An 18,855-nucleotide genomic window follows, 5' to 3' on the forward strand; every position below is an offset into this window, starting at 1 on the left:
ACACGTTACGTTATGATTGACACAATTATTTTTGGGCCAATAAAGAACAATTCAGTTGAGTATCAGTATCCGATACAGCTGAATCGGTGGCCCAACGATTAAGGGCTGATACGGATACTGACAACATTGGGTAAAACCCTTTAGGCATTCAGTGTCTGATAGAAAAAGGCCAGGCAAGGATCAAATGTGATAGCTGAATCAGAAACAACGGAGACCAATCATGGATAACGTTGACCAAGGCTTATAATATGATGAATTTCATGAAAACTTCTTTCGAGAGAATGGCATTCATTCTTAAAACAGCCCCAAAGAAAAGTCATCCAAATTATGTCCAACAGATGCAGATGTAGAGAGAATGCTATGTACAAAGCATGAGAATCTACATAAATTGCATCGTGAACAGGAGCCGTCATCATTTAGAATACTAAGAAATGAAGCAAATTTTTATTTACATCAAAAGGAAGATTAAACTGTTCGATTTCATTTAGTTATGGACTGTCGAAGGAGAGAAGTGAAGAATATACAAACATGGTGGTAAACTTCCCGTCATGTCAAATTGCCTGGTTTAGGGCGATCCAAATGTGTTCTCCCCGCTGTATGTCATGTAAAGAAAACCATCTTCATCCTTGTGCTCCTCATAGATGGTGGACATCATGGCACCTGTAAAGGCCAGAAAAATTGGTGACCTCATTCAGCATAACAAAATATACTAATTTATAATTAACTCTCTGCTTCCCCTTAACAGTAGGTGGTAGCACATTCTTGACATGACAAACCATACTAAATTATAATTCTCTCTCCTCAGCCCCTTACCAGTAGGTGGTAGCACATTCTTGACAAAGACGAAGATGGCTTTCTCAGCACTAAGCTTGATCCTCTTCCGGATAACGTAAACTAGCTGGCCCACAGTTAGATCTGCAGGAACTAGATATCTGCACGCATGGTAAATGCAATTATTACGAGGTGAGGTTTCCCAGTGAGTTGTGATAGAACTACAAACACTGACATTAGAAAAAGAACAAAAAAAATTCAAATGAGCAAGTATGTTTTATTTCACTTGCTGCTGAATAGCAATGAAATTACATGAAAGATGCATAAATAAAGGGAAAGTCTTAGGTCATGGAGGAGACAAAATTACTATGATAAATGGGACACAGAAAAAGCAACAGAAGGAACAATGCCTGCAGGAACCAGTAGGTATGGAAGTTCTTTTTTCCACACTCCAAAAAATATAAAACCAAAAGATCATGGTAAGCACAATAAACCTGCAAACAGAAAGCATGCTAAAAAACTTCTCAAGTAATGAGGCCCAAACGATTATGGCAACAGGGGACATTCAGATTTCAACACCCACACTAAATGCTAAGCTTACAAGACAATCTGAGTATGGGAACCAAAAACGCTTATTAGTAGGCCCAGCTTCACTGCAAATGATTAAAATAATGAATATACACCATGGTTGCCAGTTGAGGAAGCGGGAGCGGGAAGCGATACGGGAAGCGGGAGCGGGAAGCGAGGCACTTTCAAAATTTTAGGAAGCGGGGAAGCGGGGGACCACTTAGGAGCGATTCGGGAAGTGTCTCGGAAGCGACCTAGGAAGCGTCTCGGAAGCGAGGGGGAAGCGAAAAAAATAAAAATAAAAAATACAAAAAAATTGAAAAAAACAGGGAAGCGTGGGGGAAGCGAGGGGGAAGCGTGGGGGGAAGCGAGGGGGAAGCGCGCTTCCCATTAAAGGAAAGCGCGTCCCCCATTAAAGGGAAGCGCGTCCCCCATTAAAGGGAAGTGCGCTTCCCAAAAAAGGGGGACGCGCTTCCCAAAAAAGGGGGACGCTTCTCCCCACGCTTCGGAAGCGCGACGTTCCGCGCTTCCGAAGCGCGCTTCCCCTTTTAGCTAGGCGCTTCCGGTAACTCTGATATACACTGCTTAAACAGCTGGAGGAATTTAGCAACGGGGTAGCCACAATGAATAACACTGCTTAAACAGATGGAGGAATTTAGCAAACCATTAAGTCAGATATACAGGGATGATGTCAGTCTTAGCCCTAATTGCCTGACACATGGAAACAACTTCATATTTGGTGACTGACGGTTCCACTTCTCCCTCTTTGATGACCAAATTCTGCTAAAAATGGGCAACCTCGTTCATGAACTTAATCATACAACTGTTTGTGGATATTGGCCCTTCCGCCAACAAAACCGCTAAGCAGTAATGAACAACAAATGCATATAATTGAGACATGGTCTAGGCAACCCATGCATAACCTGCCCTTGAGTCATGAGATGGATTTGAGGATCAAAATCAGTGACAAAACTTTTTCGAGTGGTAACTAATATTATACTAATTTTGCTAATGGCAAGGGTCTTATTAAGGTTAGGCTGATGAAACTTGATTTGTTTTATAACAATTTAAAGAAGTGAATCTATTTTTCGGACTGCCACATATCACCCACTTATTTTTTACTTTTTGTTTATGAGAAAATATTTTGACATTCATTCACTGAATTCTTTGTATTTTTCTTCCTTTTCCTAACTATGATTAGAACTTCTTTTAAGGAAATCAAAAGGATTAAAATTTAATTTACCTAAAATGCACCACATGCTAAAATAACAAAAAGTCTATTTCCTCATTGGGAAAGCCTAATCAGTAATCACCTTCATCTTGAATTTGCACCCTCTTTTAGGAGGAGCAGTACTGGCTAGCGTCTATAAAAGGACCATCATTAGAATGAAAAAACCTTTATAAAAAACATTCAAGAAAACAGAGAAAATTAACAAGATGACAAGAAGCGTCCATACTGATACCCTCAGTTACTAATTTCTTATTCTAGGTTTGCCAATCCAATGCAGATCAAACCCTGGCTATTTTTCCTTAGCACAAAATAAACAGACTTTTGGATGCTCCAATGCACAATAAGGCATCACTCATGATTACACCACTTTCCAAGTAAATCACACCATGCAAACAGTCACTTTCCAAACATAAGCAGTTTTCCCCCTTTCTTCTGATCCAACAACAACTACGCCTTCATCCCAAAACAATTGGGGTCGGCGATATGAACCAAAAAAAAAAATCATTCTGGGTCTTCCACATGAATCCTTTTCCTCCAATCATTTCTATCCAATGCCATGTCCTCGGTGAGGTTCAAGGCATTCATATCCTTTCCTATCATCTCCATCCAAGTCTTCTTAGGCCTACCCCAACCTCTTTTTAACTAATATATTTTCCCATTTCTCCATCCTTCTAACTGGAGCATCATTAGGCCTTTGCCGAATATGTCCAAACCACCGTAAACGATTCTCTCTCATCTTATTTTCAATGGATGCAACGCCTACCTTCTTACGTATCTCCCCATTCTGAATCTTATCTTTAATTGTATTTCCACACATCCATCTAAGCATACACATCTCAGCTACACCCATTTTTTGAATATGATGTCTCTTGGCAGCCCGACATTCCGTACCATATAGTAAAGCGGGCCTAATTGTCGTCCTATAAAACTTTCCCTTCAACAGCAATGGCATTCTACGATCGCACAACACTCCAGTTGTACTTTTCCATTTCATCTACCCAACCTTTATCCTACGATTTACATCTCCATCAATTTCTACATACTTTTGAATGATAGATCCTAAATATTTGAAACAATCATCCACCGGTATTTCTTGCTCACCAAGATTCACTACACTCCCATCACTACTTCGTTGCTTACTAAACCGACATTCCATATATTCTGTCTTACTCTTACTCAACTTAAAACCTCTTGCTTCCAATGTCTGTCTCCATAATTCTAAGTTAGCATTAACCCTAGCTCTAGACTCATCAATCAAAACAATATCATCAGCAAACAACATGCACCATCTCACATTTTCTTGAATTGATCTCGTAAGCTCATCCATCACTATAGCAAATAGGAAAGGGCTTAATGTAGATCCTTGATGTAACCCAACCGTTATAGGAAAATTGGTTGTCAATCCCTCCACAAGTGCGGACATTGGTTACTACTCTTTCGTACATATCTTTAATTATACTAATGTACTTGAGAGACACCTTTCTTCATCATTGTCCACCAGAGAACATTCCTAGGTATTCTATCGTATGCCTTCTCCAAATCAATAAAAACCATATGCAAATCTTTGTTCCCCTCTCTATATCTCTCAATAAGTTGTCTAAGAAGATGTATAACTTCCATAGTTGATCTTTCAGGCATAAAACAAAATTGATTCTCCGATATCATGACAACCTTCCTCAACCTATACTCAATCACCCTCTCCCAAAGCTTCATAGTATGACTCATGAGTTTTATACCACGATAGTTTGTGCAATCTTGTATATCACCCTTATTCTTATATAGAGGCACCAAAGTACTTTTTCTTCACTCATTAGGCATCTTATTTGTCTGCCAAATCTTGTTAAAAAGATTTGTCAACCATTCTAAACATTTTTCACCCAAGCATTTCCAAACCTCGATAGGTATACCATCTGGGCCAACTGCCCTTCTTGATTTCATTTTCTTCAAAGCCTCTGCAATTTCTTTCTTTTGAATCTTGCGCATGAAGTCATGATTCATCTCATGAAAAGGAATGAAGAGGTCTCCAAGATCCTTAGCATGACTTCTATTAAATAGCTTATCAAAATAATCTTTTCATCTCTTCTTAATCTCCTCATCTTTGACTAAAACCCTTTGCGTTTCATCTTTGATACATCTAACCATACCTAGATCCCTCAATTTCCTATCTCTCATATTTGCAAGCCTATAAATATCCTTCTCGCCCTCTTTAGTATCCAACTTATCATAAACCTCCTTATATACCTTATCCCTCGTGTTTCGAACTACTTTTTTAGCTTCTTTTTTTGCTATCATATACTTCTCCAAATTCTCATTATCACGACTCTTACTTAAATTTCTATAACACTCTCTTTTAACCTTAATAGCTAATTTGACATCCTCGTTCCACCATGATGTATCCTTACCTAGCGGTGCACTGCCTTTAGACTCACCCAATACCTCCTTAGCCACCTTTCTCATGCCACCCGCTATCTTATTACACATTGATTCTGAATCCTCCTCGAGACACTAATCAACTTCCTTAACTACCTGCTCTACAAACATTCCTTGTTTAGCTCCTTTCAGTGCCCACCACTTAATTCTAGAATCTATCCTATGTCCATCCCTTTTGCAGCATTTTCTAATTCTAAGATCTAAAATTAAGACTCTATATTGTGTAGCTACACTTTCTCCCGGCATAACCTTACAATCGATGCAACAACCCCTATCTCTCTTTCTAAGTAGGAAAAAATCTATCTTACTCGTATTAACCCCACTTTTAAATGTTACTAGGTGAGACTCCCTCTTCCTAAACCAAGTGTTTGCTAAGATCATATTATAGGACAAACTAAAATCTAAAATCCTTTCTCCACTTTCGTTTCTTTCTCCTATATCATAGCCTCCATGGATACTCTCAAATCCATCCCTACTAATGCCTACATGTCCATTAAGGTCACCGTCGATGAAAAGCTTTTCTTCATAAGATATCCCTTGTACTACTCCATCTAAATCTTCCCAAAATCGATGCTTAATGGAATCATCTAAACCTACTTGAGGTGCATAAACACTAATAATATTAATAATATCCGTACCTAATACTAATTTAATAAGTAAAATCTTATCACCCTTTCTATGGACCTCAACTACATTATCTATAAACTCACGACTAATAACAATCCCTACTCCATTCCTATTCTTATTTATTCCTGTATACCAAATCTTATATCCCCAAGGTTCTATCACTTTTGCTTTCTCACCTACCCATTTGGTCTCTTGTAGACATAAAATATCAATTTTTCTTCTACACACAACATCTATTCACTCTACCAACTTACCTGTTAACAACCCTATGTTCCAAGTGGCTAACCTAATTTTATGGTTTTGAACTATCTTCTTTACCCCCGCTCATCCAACAAAGTGAGGGAACCCTTGCCTATTTACACCACACTCGGGCGCCGGTGTGACGCGTCGCTTCTGGGCAACGACCTAGCAACCCTTGCCCATTTATCACTGCCCCTGGGCCTATAGAGTACAGCGCATCGCTCAGTAGGGAACGCCCCAATGAAATTCTCATATTGGTTCATATTCATAGGGTGTGACTAAGTTTTTATGCTGGCTGTCACTGGCCTACCGCAACCCTCCCCCTTTCTTCTGATCCATCGTGCCAAAATGACCCTCAAACTGTTCAGGTTCCAATCAAGCCCAGAATAGGTGTAAAGATGTTTATGTTTCCTCATGAGTCATGACAAAGAAGAAAGAACACATCAACTTGATACATAGAAGCCTCTTTTCTTCAAATATTGAGCTGCAGGAACACAGTCCATAGCAAGGTTACCTATGTCACATGGGTATGGATGTGGGTGTGGGTACGGAGGGTACGACACAGCAATTTCAAAAAATGCAGGTACGGGGACATGGCTGTATATATGCCTTTAAAATATATATAATAAATACAAAATAAATTCAAATAATTTGGTTCCATTATTCTAACAAGGCATCAACATAAATTAATTTAACATTTAACAACCAACTAAACTAGTAACAACAATTCTTTTCAGAATCATTCTGAAAAGGCAAGGAGGACAGAATCATTCTCAGAGACAAGGCATCCACAACAATTCTTTTCAGAGGCAATGAGGACAGTATTCATGAGATACTAAGTACAGACTTCTAGATCGTTGGTGCCCTTCCAGCAGGTAACACAGATATTAGACTTCAGTCCAGCAAAATTACTTGTATAGTCCCTGCTAGCAATCTGGCCGGTCTATAGAAGTGGGAGAAAAGGTCCAAAAAAGAAAGAAAAATAACTTATTAGTTCTTGTGAGTGATCTTTTCCATTGGACAAATACCAAAGATCTGAGCCTCTTATCAATGCTCGAGCAAGAAGAAATGGAAGGTCGGAATCCGATCATCCGCTTCCGAAAGGTATGAAATCGTGCCAAGGAAATCACATAAGAATGAAAAGGTTGAACAGTAACACAAATTATGCCTAGGACTAGATAAGGTATGTGCTTCTGTTTCTTCTAGCTACCAACCTCATAGAGTATGCAAGACCTCTGATGTGAGATGAGAGAGGTAAGAGGTGAGTCGAGAGGGAGACACAGATGCAAGAGGCAAGTCGAAAAGGAGACGGAGAGAGGGAGAGAGATGAAAGAGGTGAGTCTAGAGGGAGACAGAGATGAGAGAGGCAAGAGGTGAGTTGAGAGGGACACAAAGAGAGGGACAAAGATGAGAGAGAGAGAGAGAGGTACCTGAGTTGAGTAGAGAGGGCGACGCTGTGGGGGGCTGAGAGAGGCGATGCTACAAGGGGTGGAGCAGCGATGAGCGACACTGCAAGGGGCGGCATTGCGAGGGTGGAGGCAGCGTTGCGAGGGGCAGAGAGAGAGAGCGAGTCGAGGGGTTAGGGCAAAGAGAGAGAGAGAGAGAGAGAGAGAGAGAGAGAGAGAGAGAGAGTCGGGGGGTTAGGGCAGAGAAAGCTGAAAAAGAGGGGAAGTCAGGGGGTCTTTTAAAAGAAACCGAAACGGGTAGGTTTTTTTTGGACCCGACCCAACGCAGTGCGAGACCCGATCCACAACGTACCCACACTGCATCCGATGGCGGTACCTGTGCCGACACGGGTACGAAACCCTAAGTGGATTGTCGGTCTTGCATAGAAGGTTACTCAAAGTACTATACAAGGGCAGGAAGCGCTCTATAGAAGCACAAAACTTCTTGTCTCCAAAGCACAATGAGAGAATCACATTTCCTATATGTTTTCCCCCATGCTTCCTCCATCATTTCTACTGTGCTTACCCTGTGCCTTTTATGTGCTTCCCTCACAATTCCCTCAAACAGGAATCATCAATTATAAATGTGCAATATATGTAGGCATAATAGCAATTACATGTGACTTGCTACTACAACAGTAAGTGAAGGCTCCACCGGCTATACAAAGAAGGTTTTTTATTTTAATAGATACTAATATCACCCCACAGCTATTTTCAGCTAACCTACTCCATTGTGCCCACAGCTATTTTCAGCTAACCTCACAGCTATTATCATTCAGCCCACATTTGACCAACAGAAAGGAAAACTTGAAATACCTCAACTGCTCTCATCTTACTGCTTAAACCATCTTTTCATTCCCCAAAATGACATCACTTATGTCTAATAGCAAGAAGGATCAGACACCAAAATTAATAATTTTTTAGCAACTTTGATCAATAATCATGTAGGAACTTGTAATAGCATTAAACAAAACATTCAAATATTTTGGATCTTGCCAACAAAAACCTACTAAATGCAAAAATTCTCTTATGAGAATTAATTAGGTGGATTTCAAATATTCCCAACATTGAATGGAGGATATCAAGGCAAGAATATTATCACAATAATAAAGAAAAAAAATGAAAATTACAACAACAATGACTAAAGTGAATGGTTTATGGAAGCAACTAACTTCTTATCAATGTCTGGAATGTCAGTTCTATCAGCCCTCTCGACAATCACCTAAAATGAGACAACAAGTGGTATCAAAGTTGACCACAACTGGAAAAATCTTATAAACTAGTTCATTAGCTAATATAAAAAAGGAGAGCAGTAATTACTGGTATCCTATCTGGGTATTTCTCCCTTATTTGTGCTGCTTCTGCTCATCTTCTTTCTAAATTAAACAAAGCAATCGCAATAAGTATAATGTAGATCCAACAGAAACCACCTTAGGTCTTAAAGCATGTAAAGCCAACTATTTACAGACATGTCTTGCAAGAATAGACTCCAGACATGTGTACAGTTTAATTAACTGGAGCTTGATGAATATAAAATCAAGCCTGAGCATGAACCAGCTAAACCCCAAAACAGAAGCAGATAACATGTATACCATTCTTTTTCCATATTTTGTGGGCTCCAAATGCATACGTATGTAGCATGTGTGCCAATGTGTGTATAAACAACATTGATTAAAGATGAGGCTGGGGTAGCATGGTGAAATTGTCATTTGCATTATGGAAATTCCAAACATGAGGTTGCCATTTAGGTCTTTTTCCCCCTTTACAGCAAGGGAATTTGCCTCCTTTTCTAGAATACAGCAAACATGAGAGAGAGAGAGGTGATATGCAACTATGTTTCGTAATTCTAAGGACCACCAGAGTTTATTTATTTCTTCTTCTCTCTCATACTTTTTTCATCTTTTTATTTTCCTGCTTTACCACAGATAGAAACCTTAAGTAAAAGATACCAAAATACTTGCATGCAAGTACCTTAACTCCAATTCTCTAATGCCATATTCTGGAAGTCTGACATGGAATTTATATTATAGACTTAGCGGGAAGAGTACAAATTATGAGCCAAACTTTACATGCTAAGAGATGCTGGAACGATTTATCACATAAAATGTAGGAGCCATAGTCAATTACCAACAAGAAACCATTTTCCTCATGATCAAAAGATTCTAGATATTGTTTCTGGGAAAGTTCTACATCCAGAAAAAAAAAAAAGATCTTGTAACCAAATATACAAACAAAAAGTGATTAAAGCACATCACGCAGAATCATGCTATGTGATACATAGACATATAGAACCATGGTAACCTAGCTTCTCCTTCACACTTTCTTTGGCAACCATGTTATCGGGTAATCATGATTAATTAAAAAAAAAAGTCAACCTTGGCTAGCCAAATTCCAAGCAAACCGTGATTAACTGGTTAACTAAATCATGAGCAATTGAATTGAGCATTTTCTGTAATATATGCTCCTTCATATTCCTCAGTTTTAATTTAGAAATAATACAAGCAAATGAAAATGACACATCAAATTAATGCCTCAAATCACAACTTACAACAAAAACATGGCATAATAAGAAAAAAATTTACTTAACCAAATACAAAAATTATTTAAATAGGGAGATGTTACAAAAATTGAAACCTATGAAACTAAAAACTGAATGAAACCTAAAATGTCAGACCAGAAACAACGGTTATCATTTTCTTTCACAAAACCTAGACAACTTGCCCATTTCACCAGTTCTTTGCAGCAATACCTTCAAAAACAGAAATCCACTCAGGATCTGAATATGTTTGTTCCTAGTTTTGAGTAAACCTGGAAAGTAAACCCTCCAATACGTCCAATTTCACAATCATATGAATCATCATTCGTTGTGTTCTCTTTAATGGCGATGAAACAAACCAACAACTTTCCTGAAAATGGAGATTGATGGCCAAATACCAAGCATAGAAAATGAGCCAACACCTTGCCTGAAAATCAGCCAACACGTCGCCAACTCACCATCCAACAACCAAATCCCATCCCCCCCATCTCTCCAATACAAAAAAAAAAAAAGAAAGAAGAAAGAACTGCCCCACAAGCAGCAGAATTGAAGAGCACTCAATCTCGTCTGGTATTCGCATTCCAAATCACGTGACAGTCTTCTGAGAAAAGGAGAAACATAAGAATTTCTCACCTCCTAATTGACTGAAATCACTCACCGCCATGAGTTAGGTCAATCGAGGGATGCATAATTCACATATTTCCTACTTCGAGCCAACTAAAGACGCACGAATTACTCCAATTGCAAGAAAAAAAACAAACTCTCGTATTCAAAAGAAAACCAGATTGTCGTTGTGATACCAATCCAACCCTAACGCAATCCTATCAAATGTCTAGCATGATCAAGCCGAGAATCCAAGCTAAAGCAGAAAGAAGAGTGAACATGAAAAGAATTCAGCGGGTGGTTACGCATATTCGGAACCCTGAACTTCAACAAAGAAAGAAAGACGTGAGGATAAAAAGCACGTACCCAAGGGATGCACCTTCATGAACGAACTATTTGTCATCTCTATACACCTGCTCCGTAAGGCACATCAAATTAGAGAGAGAGAGAGAGAGAGAGAAGTCGCAAACCCTAGATTACAGAGAGAAGAGGAGAAAACGAAGGAGAGTTCAAGGGGATCGAAGGCTTACCCGTTCAAAAGAGAGCAGGAACCCTCTCTTAGTCCTCTTCTTCTTCTTCTCTCTTTCTCTCGATTGGTCACGCGCTAATCAGCAGGGGATCGATGAAGGGCTTTTATAGTCAAAGACTCAGAGGACGTTGCGCGGACCTTTCGTCTACCGTTCATCCGGAAGAATTTTTTTTATCGCAAGATGGACGGTAGCAAGCCATCGGTGGAACAAAGAGTTTCAAAGCTGGCTAGGGATTTCATCAAATTTGAAATAACTAAAAGACCCCCCAAAACTTTTACAAATTAAGCAAATATCCCTATTCATAACCCATAGATTATGCTTGACCTCTGTGGTTATTTACAGCATAACTAAGTGCACGTCACCTTGTGTTGGGACGTTGCAGGTTCAAAACCCAATGGAATAGTTGTATGGTAGGGGTCGGACTAACCCTAGCTTGCCTTTAAAAAAATAAAATACTTGCTCTATTTTTTCCATCGATCAAGAACACCAGATTCTTCCTAATCCGTGGCAGGTTGCAGCCAACCATGTATTGAAGCCATGATAACCTTATTCAAACCAAGTAAGAGTGAACAATTTATTTGGCCATTGGAGCGTTTCAGTCCGAGTATAGACCTACACACATGATTTGTCTGGATGGTCTGACATTGGTTGGTTTGAGTCATAAAGAGATAGGGATGTCATTGGATCAGATTTTATACTGAATTTGACTCTGTTTAGTCCATTATAATTGGATGTGGGTATAGTTTTGTTTTTTGTTACTGAATTCGATGGGTACATGGGTTTGACAGATATCTTAATCAAATTGCAGCTAAACAATCGGATTTGGTTTGCCTTTTACTATAAAAAACCCTAATCTGTGTATCCAACATCAGATTAGTTGGATCTAGTATTCTTTACATCCTACCCGAACTCGAACGGTTTATAGAGATGCGTAGGGATGGTAGTGGATCAGGTCCACCCCTGCCCTGTCTCAAAATTTTGCCCTCCATCCCTGCTTTATTCCTGCACGGGTTTTGATTTTAACCTCCATCCCAGGTCCAAAAGAGGCAATTCGTTTCTCCTCCATCTGTTGTCATCACTAAAGAAAGGTTGGAAACTGGGCAAGGCGAGGTAAGGTGCGGGGCTTTCATCCCTGTATGGATTTTGATTTTAACCTCCATTCCCGCTTCCATCCTGGTTTCATGTCCTCCATCCGGTCCCCAGTCCAAACGGGGCGAGGCGGGACTGCCCCGTTTTCTCCCGGCCCACTGCCATCCCTAGAGATGCATGATTTGAATTAGGTTCGGTGCCAGGTTCGGAAAGCCGTGGACTCCGAACCTGATTTATTTATTTTTTTCATTTTTTACGAAAGCGCTACCCTTTCGCTGCTCCTGCTCTCTCTCTCTCTCTCTCTCTCTCTCTCCGCGAGACTCCATCTTTGTGATGGCAACCATTCTTGATCGTGGAAATGCTTTAGGTAATACTCTCTCTCTCTCTCTCTCTCTCTCTCTCTCTGCTATGATCTTCGTCTTTTCATTAATGCGTGCAAAGATTCGTATTCTTTACGAAATATTCGTATTTGTTACGCCCCTAATCCCAACTTCATTACCCATCTCGTCCTTCTTTCGTTTTTGCATCCATCATTTCTCGATTTGGGGTTTAGGGTTTCTTGACATCCCAACCTTGTGAATGGTGCAGCGGGGATGATGGGTGCGATGAAAAGCCCGAGTTGCATTCTCTCTCCCTCTGTGAGACGGTTCCGCGACATAACAAATACCGCCTCCAATGTAAAATTGGCGTTCAAGGAGGAAAACCTTATCACGGTCTCGGCGGTCGAGAAGGATTTCATCGAAAAGCTGAGCCAGGTAACCCCTGTTCTGTTTGATTAATTTGAGAAATGGGTTTGTCTTGTTCTCTTGATTGAGGCAAAGATTGTGATGGTATTTGTATTCTTCGGGAAATTTGTGTACTTTCAGGAAAATGCCACAATGCTAAGGGCTATAGCAGACAGAGAGTATCCTTAATCAATTTTTCAATGCTTTGTTTTATTTTTAACCTACTGGTTTCTTGGTTAACTCAGTTTTTCTATTACCGGGTCAAATTATTCATTTGTGGAATCAATTAATCAAACAGTCAGTATTTCCTTAGCATTGAACAGTAAGACCATCGAGCTACACAGCCGTGAGATTCAGAAACTTAAAGAGAATTTGGTGAAACTCACTCAGCAGAATTGGCAGCTTGCTCAAGCAAATAGTCAATTCTTGGCGGTACGTGAGAAAACTAAATATTTTTTTTTGTTAATGTAGCTTCATTAATTATCATGGCTAATGATTTACACTCGGTTTGCTTTTTTCAACAGGAGGTCAATATTGGTAAAGACAAGGTACATGTTTTTTTGTTTTTTGTTTTTTCTGATTGTTTGTTCACTGCCATTCTGCGATTTTCTCTCCTTATACCCGAGTATCAATTCTCTTTGAGCTATATCTTACCTTGGACTTTTTTTTTCATTTTATTTTGTTGTGTTCTTGTTTGATAGCTAACTAAAACAAATAGAACATCATGAAAGTAGAACTTCTTGGTAGTTTCTTGCTTGGGTAGAATTTCTTCAGTTATCGTGTATATTGTGCTGATATTTTTTTGTTACTGGTTGTTAGTGTATTTACACTTGTTATCCTCAAAGTTGCTTATGGATTTGTTTTTTATTATTGTCACCTCTTTGAGTAATGTGTTTGATTGAATGGACAAAAATTTTCCTCGTTTCTTGTTTTCCATAAAACATACTTCACCCTTGCTTGCTAGGGGTCTTTTAAAAGGGAATGATTTTTTAGTCACATTATCACTACTATTATAATATAATACTAATAACAACAACAAAAATAACAATAATAATAAATCTATTTCTTCATTTAAACTACATTAATATGAGAAGAATATAGATTTACTACATCGACAAAATCCATGTTTTCTTCTTTGCACCACCTTCAGGTCCTAATAAAATTTTCTTACCCATGTGTGCAAAATATAATACAAAAATCTTCCTAAAATGCACTCCTTGATCTTTATATCATTGTGTTCTTAGATGTTCCTGCAAGCTTTTTGTGGTAGCCATTTGCATTTGAAGTCAACCATATTTACCTTGTTTGTACACTTTTGGACTCGTTGATGACCATCACAACCAAATGTATTTTTGAAACAGAATAGTTGATGAAGTACTTTTCTTTCATCTGTCAATCTTAGTTTATTGATAGCCAAATTTAGTGGCTGACATTTAAAGAAAATGGAAGATAGAAATAAATTTTCTGAAAGACAAGATGTACGTGCTTAAAGATAAACGACTGTAAATCTGTAATAAAACTGAGGGGGGTTGTTAGAATAATATCTAGTTCTTATTACATCTATCTTACAATTGGGATGACATTGTGAAAAGTTTGCGAAGGCATATCAAAATTCAAAAGTAGCCCTGAATGTCTTGCAGGCCTAACACATTATTCTTATGAAAATTATGCATGTTATGTTTATTATGAATTGGTCTTTGCGAGCAGACATCCAGAGTCTATTCTTCTTTTGATAGAAAAATATTACACACTTGATGACTCTATTCATAGCGGTTTTGTTGGAGGAACTCTCTCATACTCTGTCATTCTTTTCTGTGGGAGTACAAAGATTTCTTACTTGGACTAGCTCTATCTAGGGAAAAATCTACTATTGAACAGTGAAATCGAGCCACAGGGTGTTGTAGTCACGAAATGGAAGCTTTCAATTTGTGTGCAAGGAAGCAGATGAGAGAGAGAGAGAGAGAGAGATCCCTCATCATAAGAAAGATTTGAAAGTCTTGCAATTTTTGTTGTTCTTTTGCAGTCATTGGTTAGTGTTTGATAGAAGTGAAATTTTAGCTTGAAAAGTATAGTAAGTAATCATAGATCTATATTTGGTTTCAATTCTCAGCTCAAGTTGTAGCAACATGAATTTGGTATCATGAGTACAAAGATTTCTTACTTGGATAACTCTTTCTGGGGGAAAATCTACTATTGAACGGTGAGATCGAGCCACAAGGTGTGGTAGTCACGAAATGGTAGCTTTCAATTTGTGTGCAAGGAAGCAGAGAGAGAGAGAGAGAGAGAGAGAGAGAGAGAGAGAGAGAGAGAGAGAGAGAGAGAGATCCCTCATCATAAGAAAAAATTGAAAGTCTTGCCAATTTTTGTTATTCTTTTGCAGTCATTGGTTAGTTTCGATAGAAGTGAGATTTTAGCTTGAAAAGTATAGCAAATAATCATAGATCTATACTTGGTTTAAATTTTCAGCTCAAGTTTCGGCAACATGAATTTGGTATCATGGCAGGAATGCTTAAAACAAAGATTTTGGAACTCGAGGTCAGTACCCCACAATGCTACTAACTTGTTGTTTTACTGTTTCAGAATTCTTTTAAGGCATTAGCTTTTGCATGTAAACCCATCCTTTGTGTGCAGGGGAAAATGAAAAATGTGTCTGATCATGCCAATAACAGCTGTGCTCGCATAAAGGTTAGATTCGTTAGAATACCTTTTTTAAGAATATTTCTAACAAGTTCTACTCTCATTTGTATTTCATTTTCCTTTTAGCTTCATTTTATGCCTATAGAAATCTTTAAAATGCTCAAATATTCTGTTTGGTTAGGAACCTGAACCTGAAAGATCTAAGCCCCATGATCATAACCAAAGGCGTCTCTCAAGGATCCCATGTAAGAGATATTCCGAGTGTGCAACTGAGATACGTCTACCTGTTGCTATGGTCTCTCTGAAGTTTTGATAATCCTTCTGTTGGGTTTTTGCAGCACGTGCGTCTTCCAATTCAGGCCAAACTGCGAGAAAAGTCAGTATTGATAACAAAAGGTGAGCACCCTTCAGTTTTTTATGCTTTTGGAACTTTCAGTTTTTTATACATTTGCAAAGAGTTCTAACAGTAATATGAATCTGTAAAATTAGAATTTGTGTGCGGAGACGATCCAGCATCATTAAGCGTGAAGAAGCTGAAGTAACAGAAGACCTATCTAAGACTGCAGAGAATCCTATACCAGATTCACGAGCTGATGATCCTATGCAAGAAGAAGATGGTTCTAGTTCATTACATTCCTTGTCAATTGAAGATAACTGTCAGAAGACCATTCTTGACAAAACAAAAGTTCAGAAGGAAGAACACGAGGAAAGAAGTACCGTGGAATCAAACAAACCAGTTGAGAAGGAAGAACAGGAGGAAGGGAGTGCCATGGAATCAAACAAACCAGTTGAGGGCAGGCTGCTGCCAAGGAGATCATCAATTGGAAGGCCAATTCGCAGAGCATCGCAGAAGGTCAGCTCTTACAAAGAGATGTCTGTCAACATCAAAATGAGAAGAGAGTAATTAATTCATTGCTGAATGAATGATGTCAACATACTTTCATGTCTGGTTGATGTGCATTAGTTGAAGTTATGCAAGTGGTGCATCTTTTGGTTCCAGTTAGTGTGTACGTCTAGAGATTACGTATGTAAAAGTTGTGTGTTGGTGAAAATTGCAGGTTTTATAGTACTTCGCACTTTCATCACCTGCTGGTGGTGGGAGTGGCATTCTGACAAACTTTTTGGATTGTGTTTCTGACTTACATGCATAGTGCATGTAAAGTACATATCTCATGTTATAACTGTAGGAGCAAATCAACTAATGAACTCATTTTGTAAAGCACCAAATCAAGCTCCATGTAAAATCTCATCCATCAACTGCAGTATCAACCAATTTACAGTAATACATAAATGAATACCCCAATTTGTGCTATGGGCATGTGCTTCTTGCAAACTCAGTCCAGTCTTTGAAGGATGCCTTTCATATTGCTCTATGTACTGATGATTGGTTGCAGCTTCCAAGCCAGTTTCAGAGTGATATGCATACACGAATGCAACTTAGCCTCAAAAGTTCACCTCATCAGAAATAATTTAACGCATGAGGCAGATCCCATGCAAGGTTAAAGCAAACTACAGGTACTATCGTGAAGAGACAAGTCAATGATAAAATGTTAAATGAGATGCAGTGCATAAGCGTAACATTCTTCTGTGAGAAAGCCTTTGCTGCATATATCTCTGGGATTAGAGTTGTGAAAAAAACACCAGAAACCTGAGAAACCCCATTTAGCATGATTTCATAACTCACTAGAATAAATCCTTATATATATATATATATATATATATATATATATATATATATATATATCAAATCCTAAATATAATCATAGGAAAGACTTCTAACATAAATGCAAATGATTTTTAGCATCACGGAGATGCATGGTTTCAAACATAGGAAACACTTTTAGCATAAAATAAATGATTTTTTATATTCAGCATCAAAGTTTAATTTTTTTATCCTGCCATATCCCACGGAGGGACCTAGTTATAAACTAATTAACTAACATGACTTGTTGCATAGGTGTTGTAAGTCTAATTTGAGTAGCTTATGGCTCTAGGGTAGAAATGTTTGGAAATTCCAAGTATCAAATAGTATCTACTTACCAACGGGGACTCCGCTTGTCTGGTAGAAGCAGCTAGTGCACGTCACCTTGTGTTGTCACGTTGCAAGTTCAAATCCCAATGATATCGTTGTATAACTGGTAGGGGTCTGCTTAACCCCAGCTTGCCTTTCAAAAAAAAATAGTATCTAATTATTTAATAATCCTTCAAAAAAGGAATATTTTTGTTCTCTGTATAATTGTCCAATTTTGAGAAAGGTGTAAACTTTGACTCCAAGCAATTTGTAGCAGTCACACGGGCGGACATCAGTTTGGTTAGGCCTGCAAGTACAGCGTGAAACCTAATAAGGACCGAGATAACCGAGACCGTATCAAATCAGAGGCACCACTGACCATATTATTGTCAGAGGAGCGTTAGATGCCATTCATCCATGAGATGTACCGCAACCCAAACACTATCATTTTTTCTTATTTTTCAGCCGTACATTTTTTGTGCTTTAGATGCCATTCATCTACAATATGAGTGGCTCTGAAAAGTTTTGTGGGATCCAACGATGGTGTTTGAGTTGTCCTTCATCACATAGATGAACGGCATCTAAGGCACCTCTGACGGATTAACATCAGAGGTGCCTCTGACCTGATCTTGTCTCGAGATAGCCCAGCCAGACAGACAACTAAGGCTCAGCTCAAGCCAGGGTGCAATAACAATAAAAAATACCAACGGGGGCTCAGCTTATTTGGTAGGTGCTATTAGTGCCCGTCACCATGTGTCGGGAAGTCGTTAGTTCAAAACCCAATGGTATGTTGTGTAACCGGTAGGGGTCTGCCTAACCCCAGCTTGCCTTTAAAAAAAACAACAACTACACCTTCATCCCAAAACAATTGGGGTCGGCGATATGAACCAACAAAGAAAATCATTATAGGTCTTCCACATAAATCCTTCTCCTCCATTCATTTCTATCCAATGCCATGTCCTCGGTGAGGTTAAAAGCATTCATATCCTTTCTTATCACCTCCATCCATGTCTTCCTAAGCCTACCCCGACCTCTTTTAACTAATATATTTTCCCATTTCTCCACCCTTCTAACTGGAGCATCATTAGGCCTTCGTCGAATATGTTCAAACCACCGTAAACGATTCTCTCTCATCTTATTTTCAATGGGTGCAACGCCTACCTTCTTACGTATCTCCTCGTTCCGAATCTTATCTTTTATTGTATTTCCACACATCCATCTCAGCATACGCATCTCAGCTACACTTATTTTTTGAATATGATGTCTCTTGGCAACCCAACATTCCGTACTATATAGTAAAGCGGGCCTAATAGTCGTCCTATAAAACTTTCCCTTCAACCGCAATGGCATTCTACAGTTGCACTCTTCCATTTCATCCACTAATAATAATGATGATCTTGATGATAATGATGG

At 38.8% G+C, this 18,855-nt stretch overlaps 1 protein-coding gene and 1 pseudogene across 2 annotated transcripts; one reads left to right on the top strand and one right to left on the bottom strand.

Annotated features, from left to right (window-relative positions):
- Positions 1-388: 388 nt before the first annotated feature.
- Positions 389-12,572, bottom strand: LOC149813760 (autophagy-related protein 8C-like; annotated as a pseudogene). Its single transcript, XR_016428223.1, has 5 exons — positions 12,569-12,572; positions 8,632-8,687; positions 8,484-8,533; positions 814-932; positions 389-660 (listed from the first exon to the last, which is right to left on the bottom strand). The product of XR_016428223.1 is annotated as an autophagy-related protein 8C-like (transcript).
- A 369-nt stretch (positions 12,573-12,941) lies between these two features.
- LOC149813761 (uncharacterized) lies at positions 12,942-16,335 on the top strand. The gene is made up of 8 exons (XM_089991196.1): positions 12,942-12,973; positions 13,118-13,226; positions 13,319-13,342; positions 15,261-15,329; positions 15,426-15,479; positions 15,613-15,676; positions 15,770-15,827; positions 15,921-16,335. Exons 1-8 carry the CDS (start codon positions 12,948-12,950, stop codon positions 16,333-16,335), a joined length of 819 nt encoding a protein of 272 aa, XP_089847322.1. The 5' UTR covers positions 12,942-12,947.
- Positions 16,336-18,855: the final 2,520 nt, after the last annotated feature.

The sequence above is a fragment of the Nuphar pumila genome, chromosome 16 (genome assembly GCF_984573655.1).
Source record: "Nuphar pumila chromosome 16, dmNupPumi1.hap1.1, whole genome shotgun sequence".
Classification (NCBI taxonomy): Eukaryota; Viridiplantae; Streptophyta; class Magnoliopsida; order Nymphaeales; family Nymphaeaceae; genus Nuphar; species Nuphar pumila.

Bases quoted from the DNA above. Each gene is read 5' to 3' on its own strand.
- LOC149813761 (XM_089991196.1), top strand. From the start codon at position 12,948: ATGCTAAGGGCTATAGCAGACAGAGA. The intron at 15,330-15,425 runs GTCAGTACCCCA...CTTTGTGTGCAG, and splicing joins CAAAGATTTTGGAACTCGAG to GGGAAAATGAAAAATGTGTC. The intron at 15,480-15,612 runs GTTAGATTCGTT...CTGTTTGGTTAG, and splicing joins ACAGCTGTGCTCGCATAAAG to GAACCTGAACCTGAAAGATC.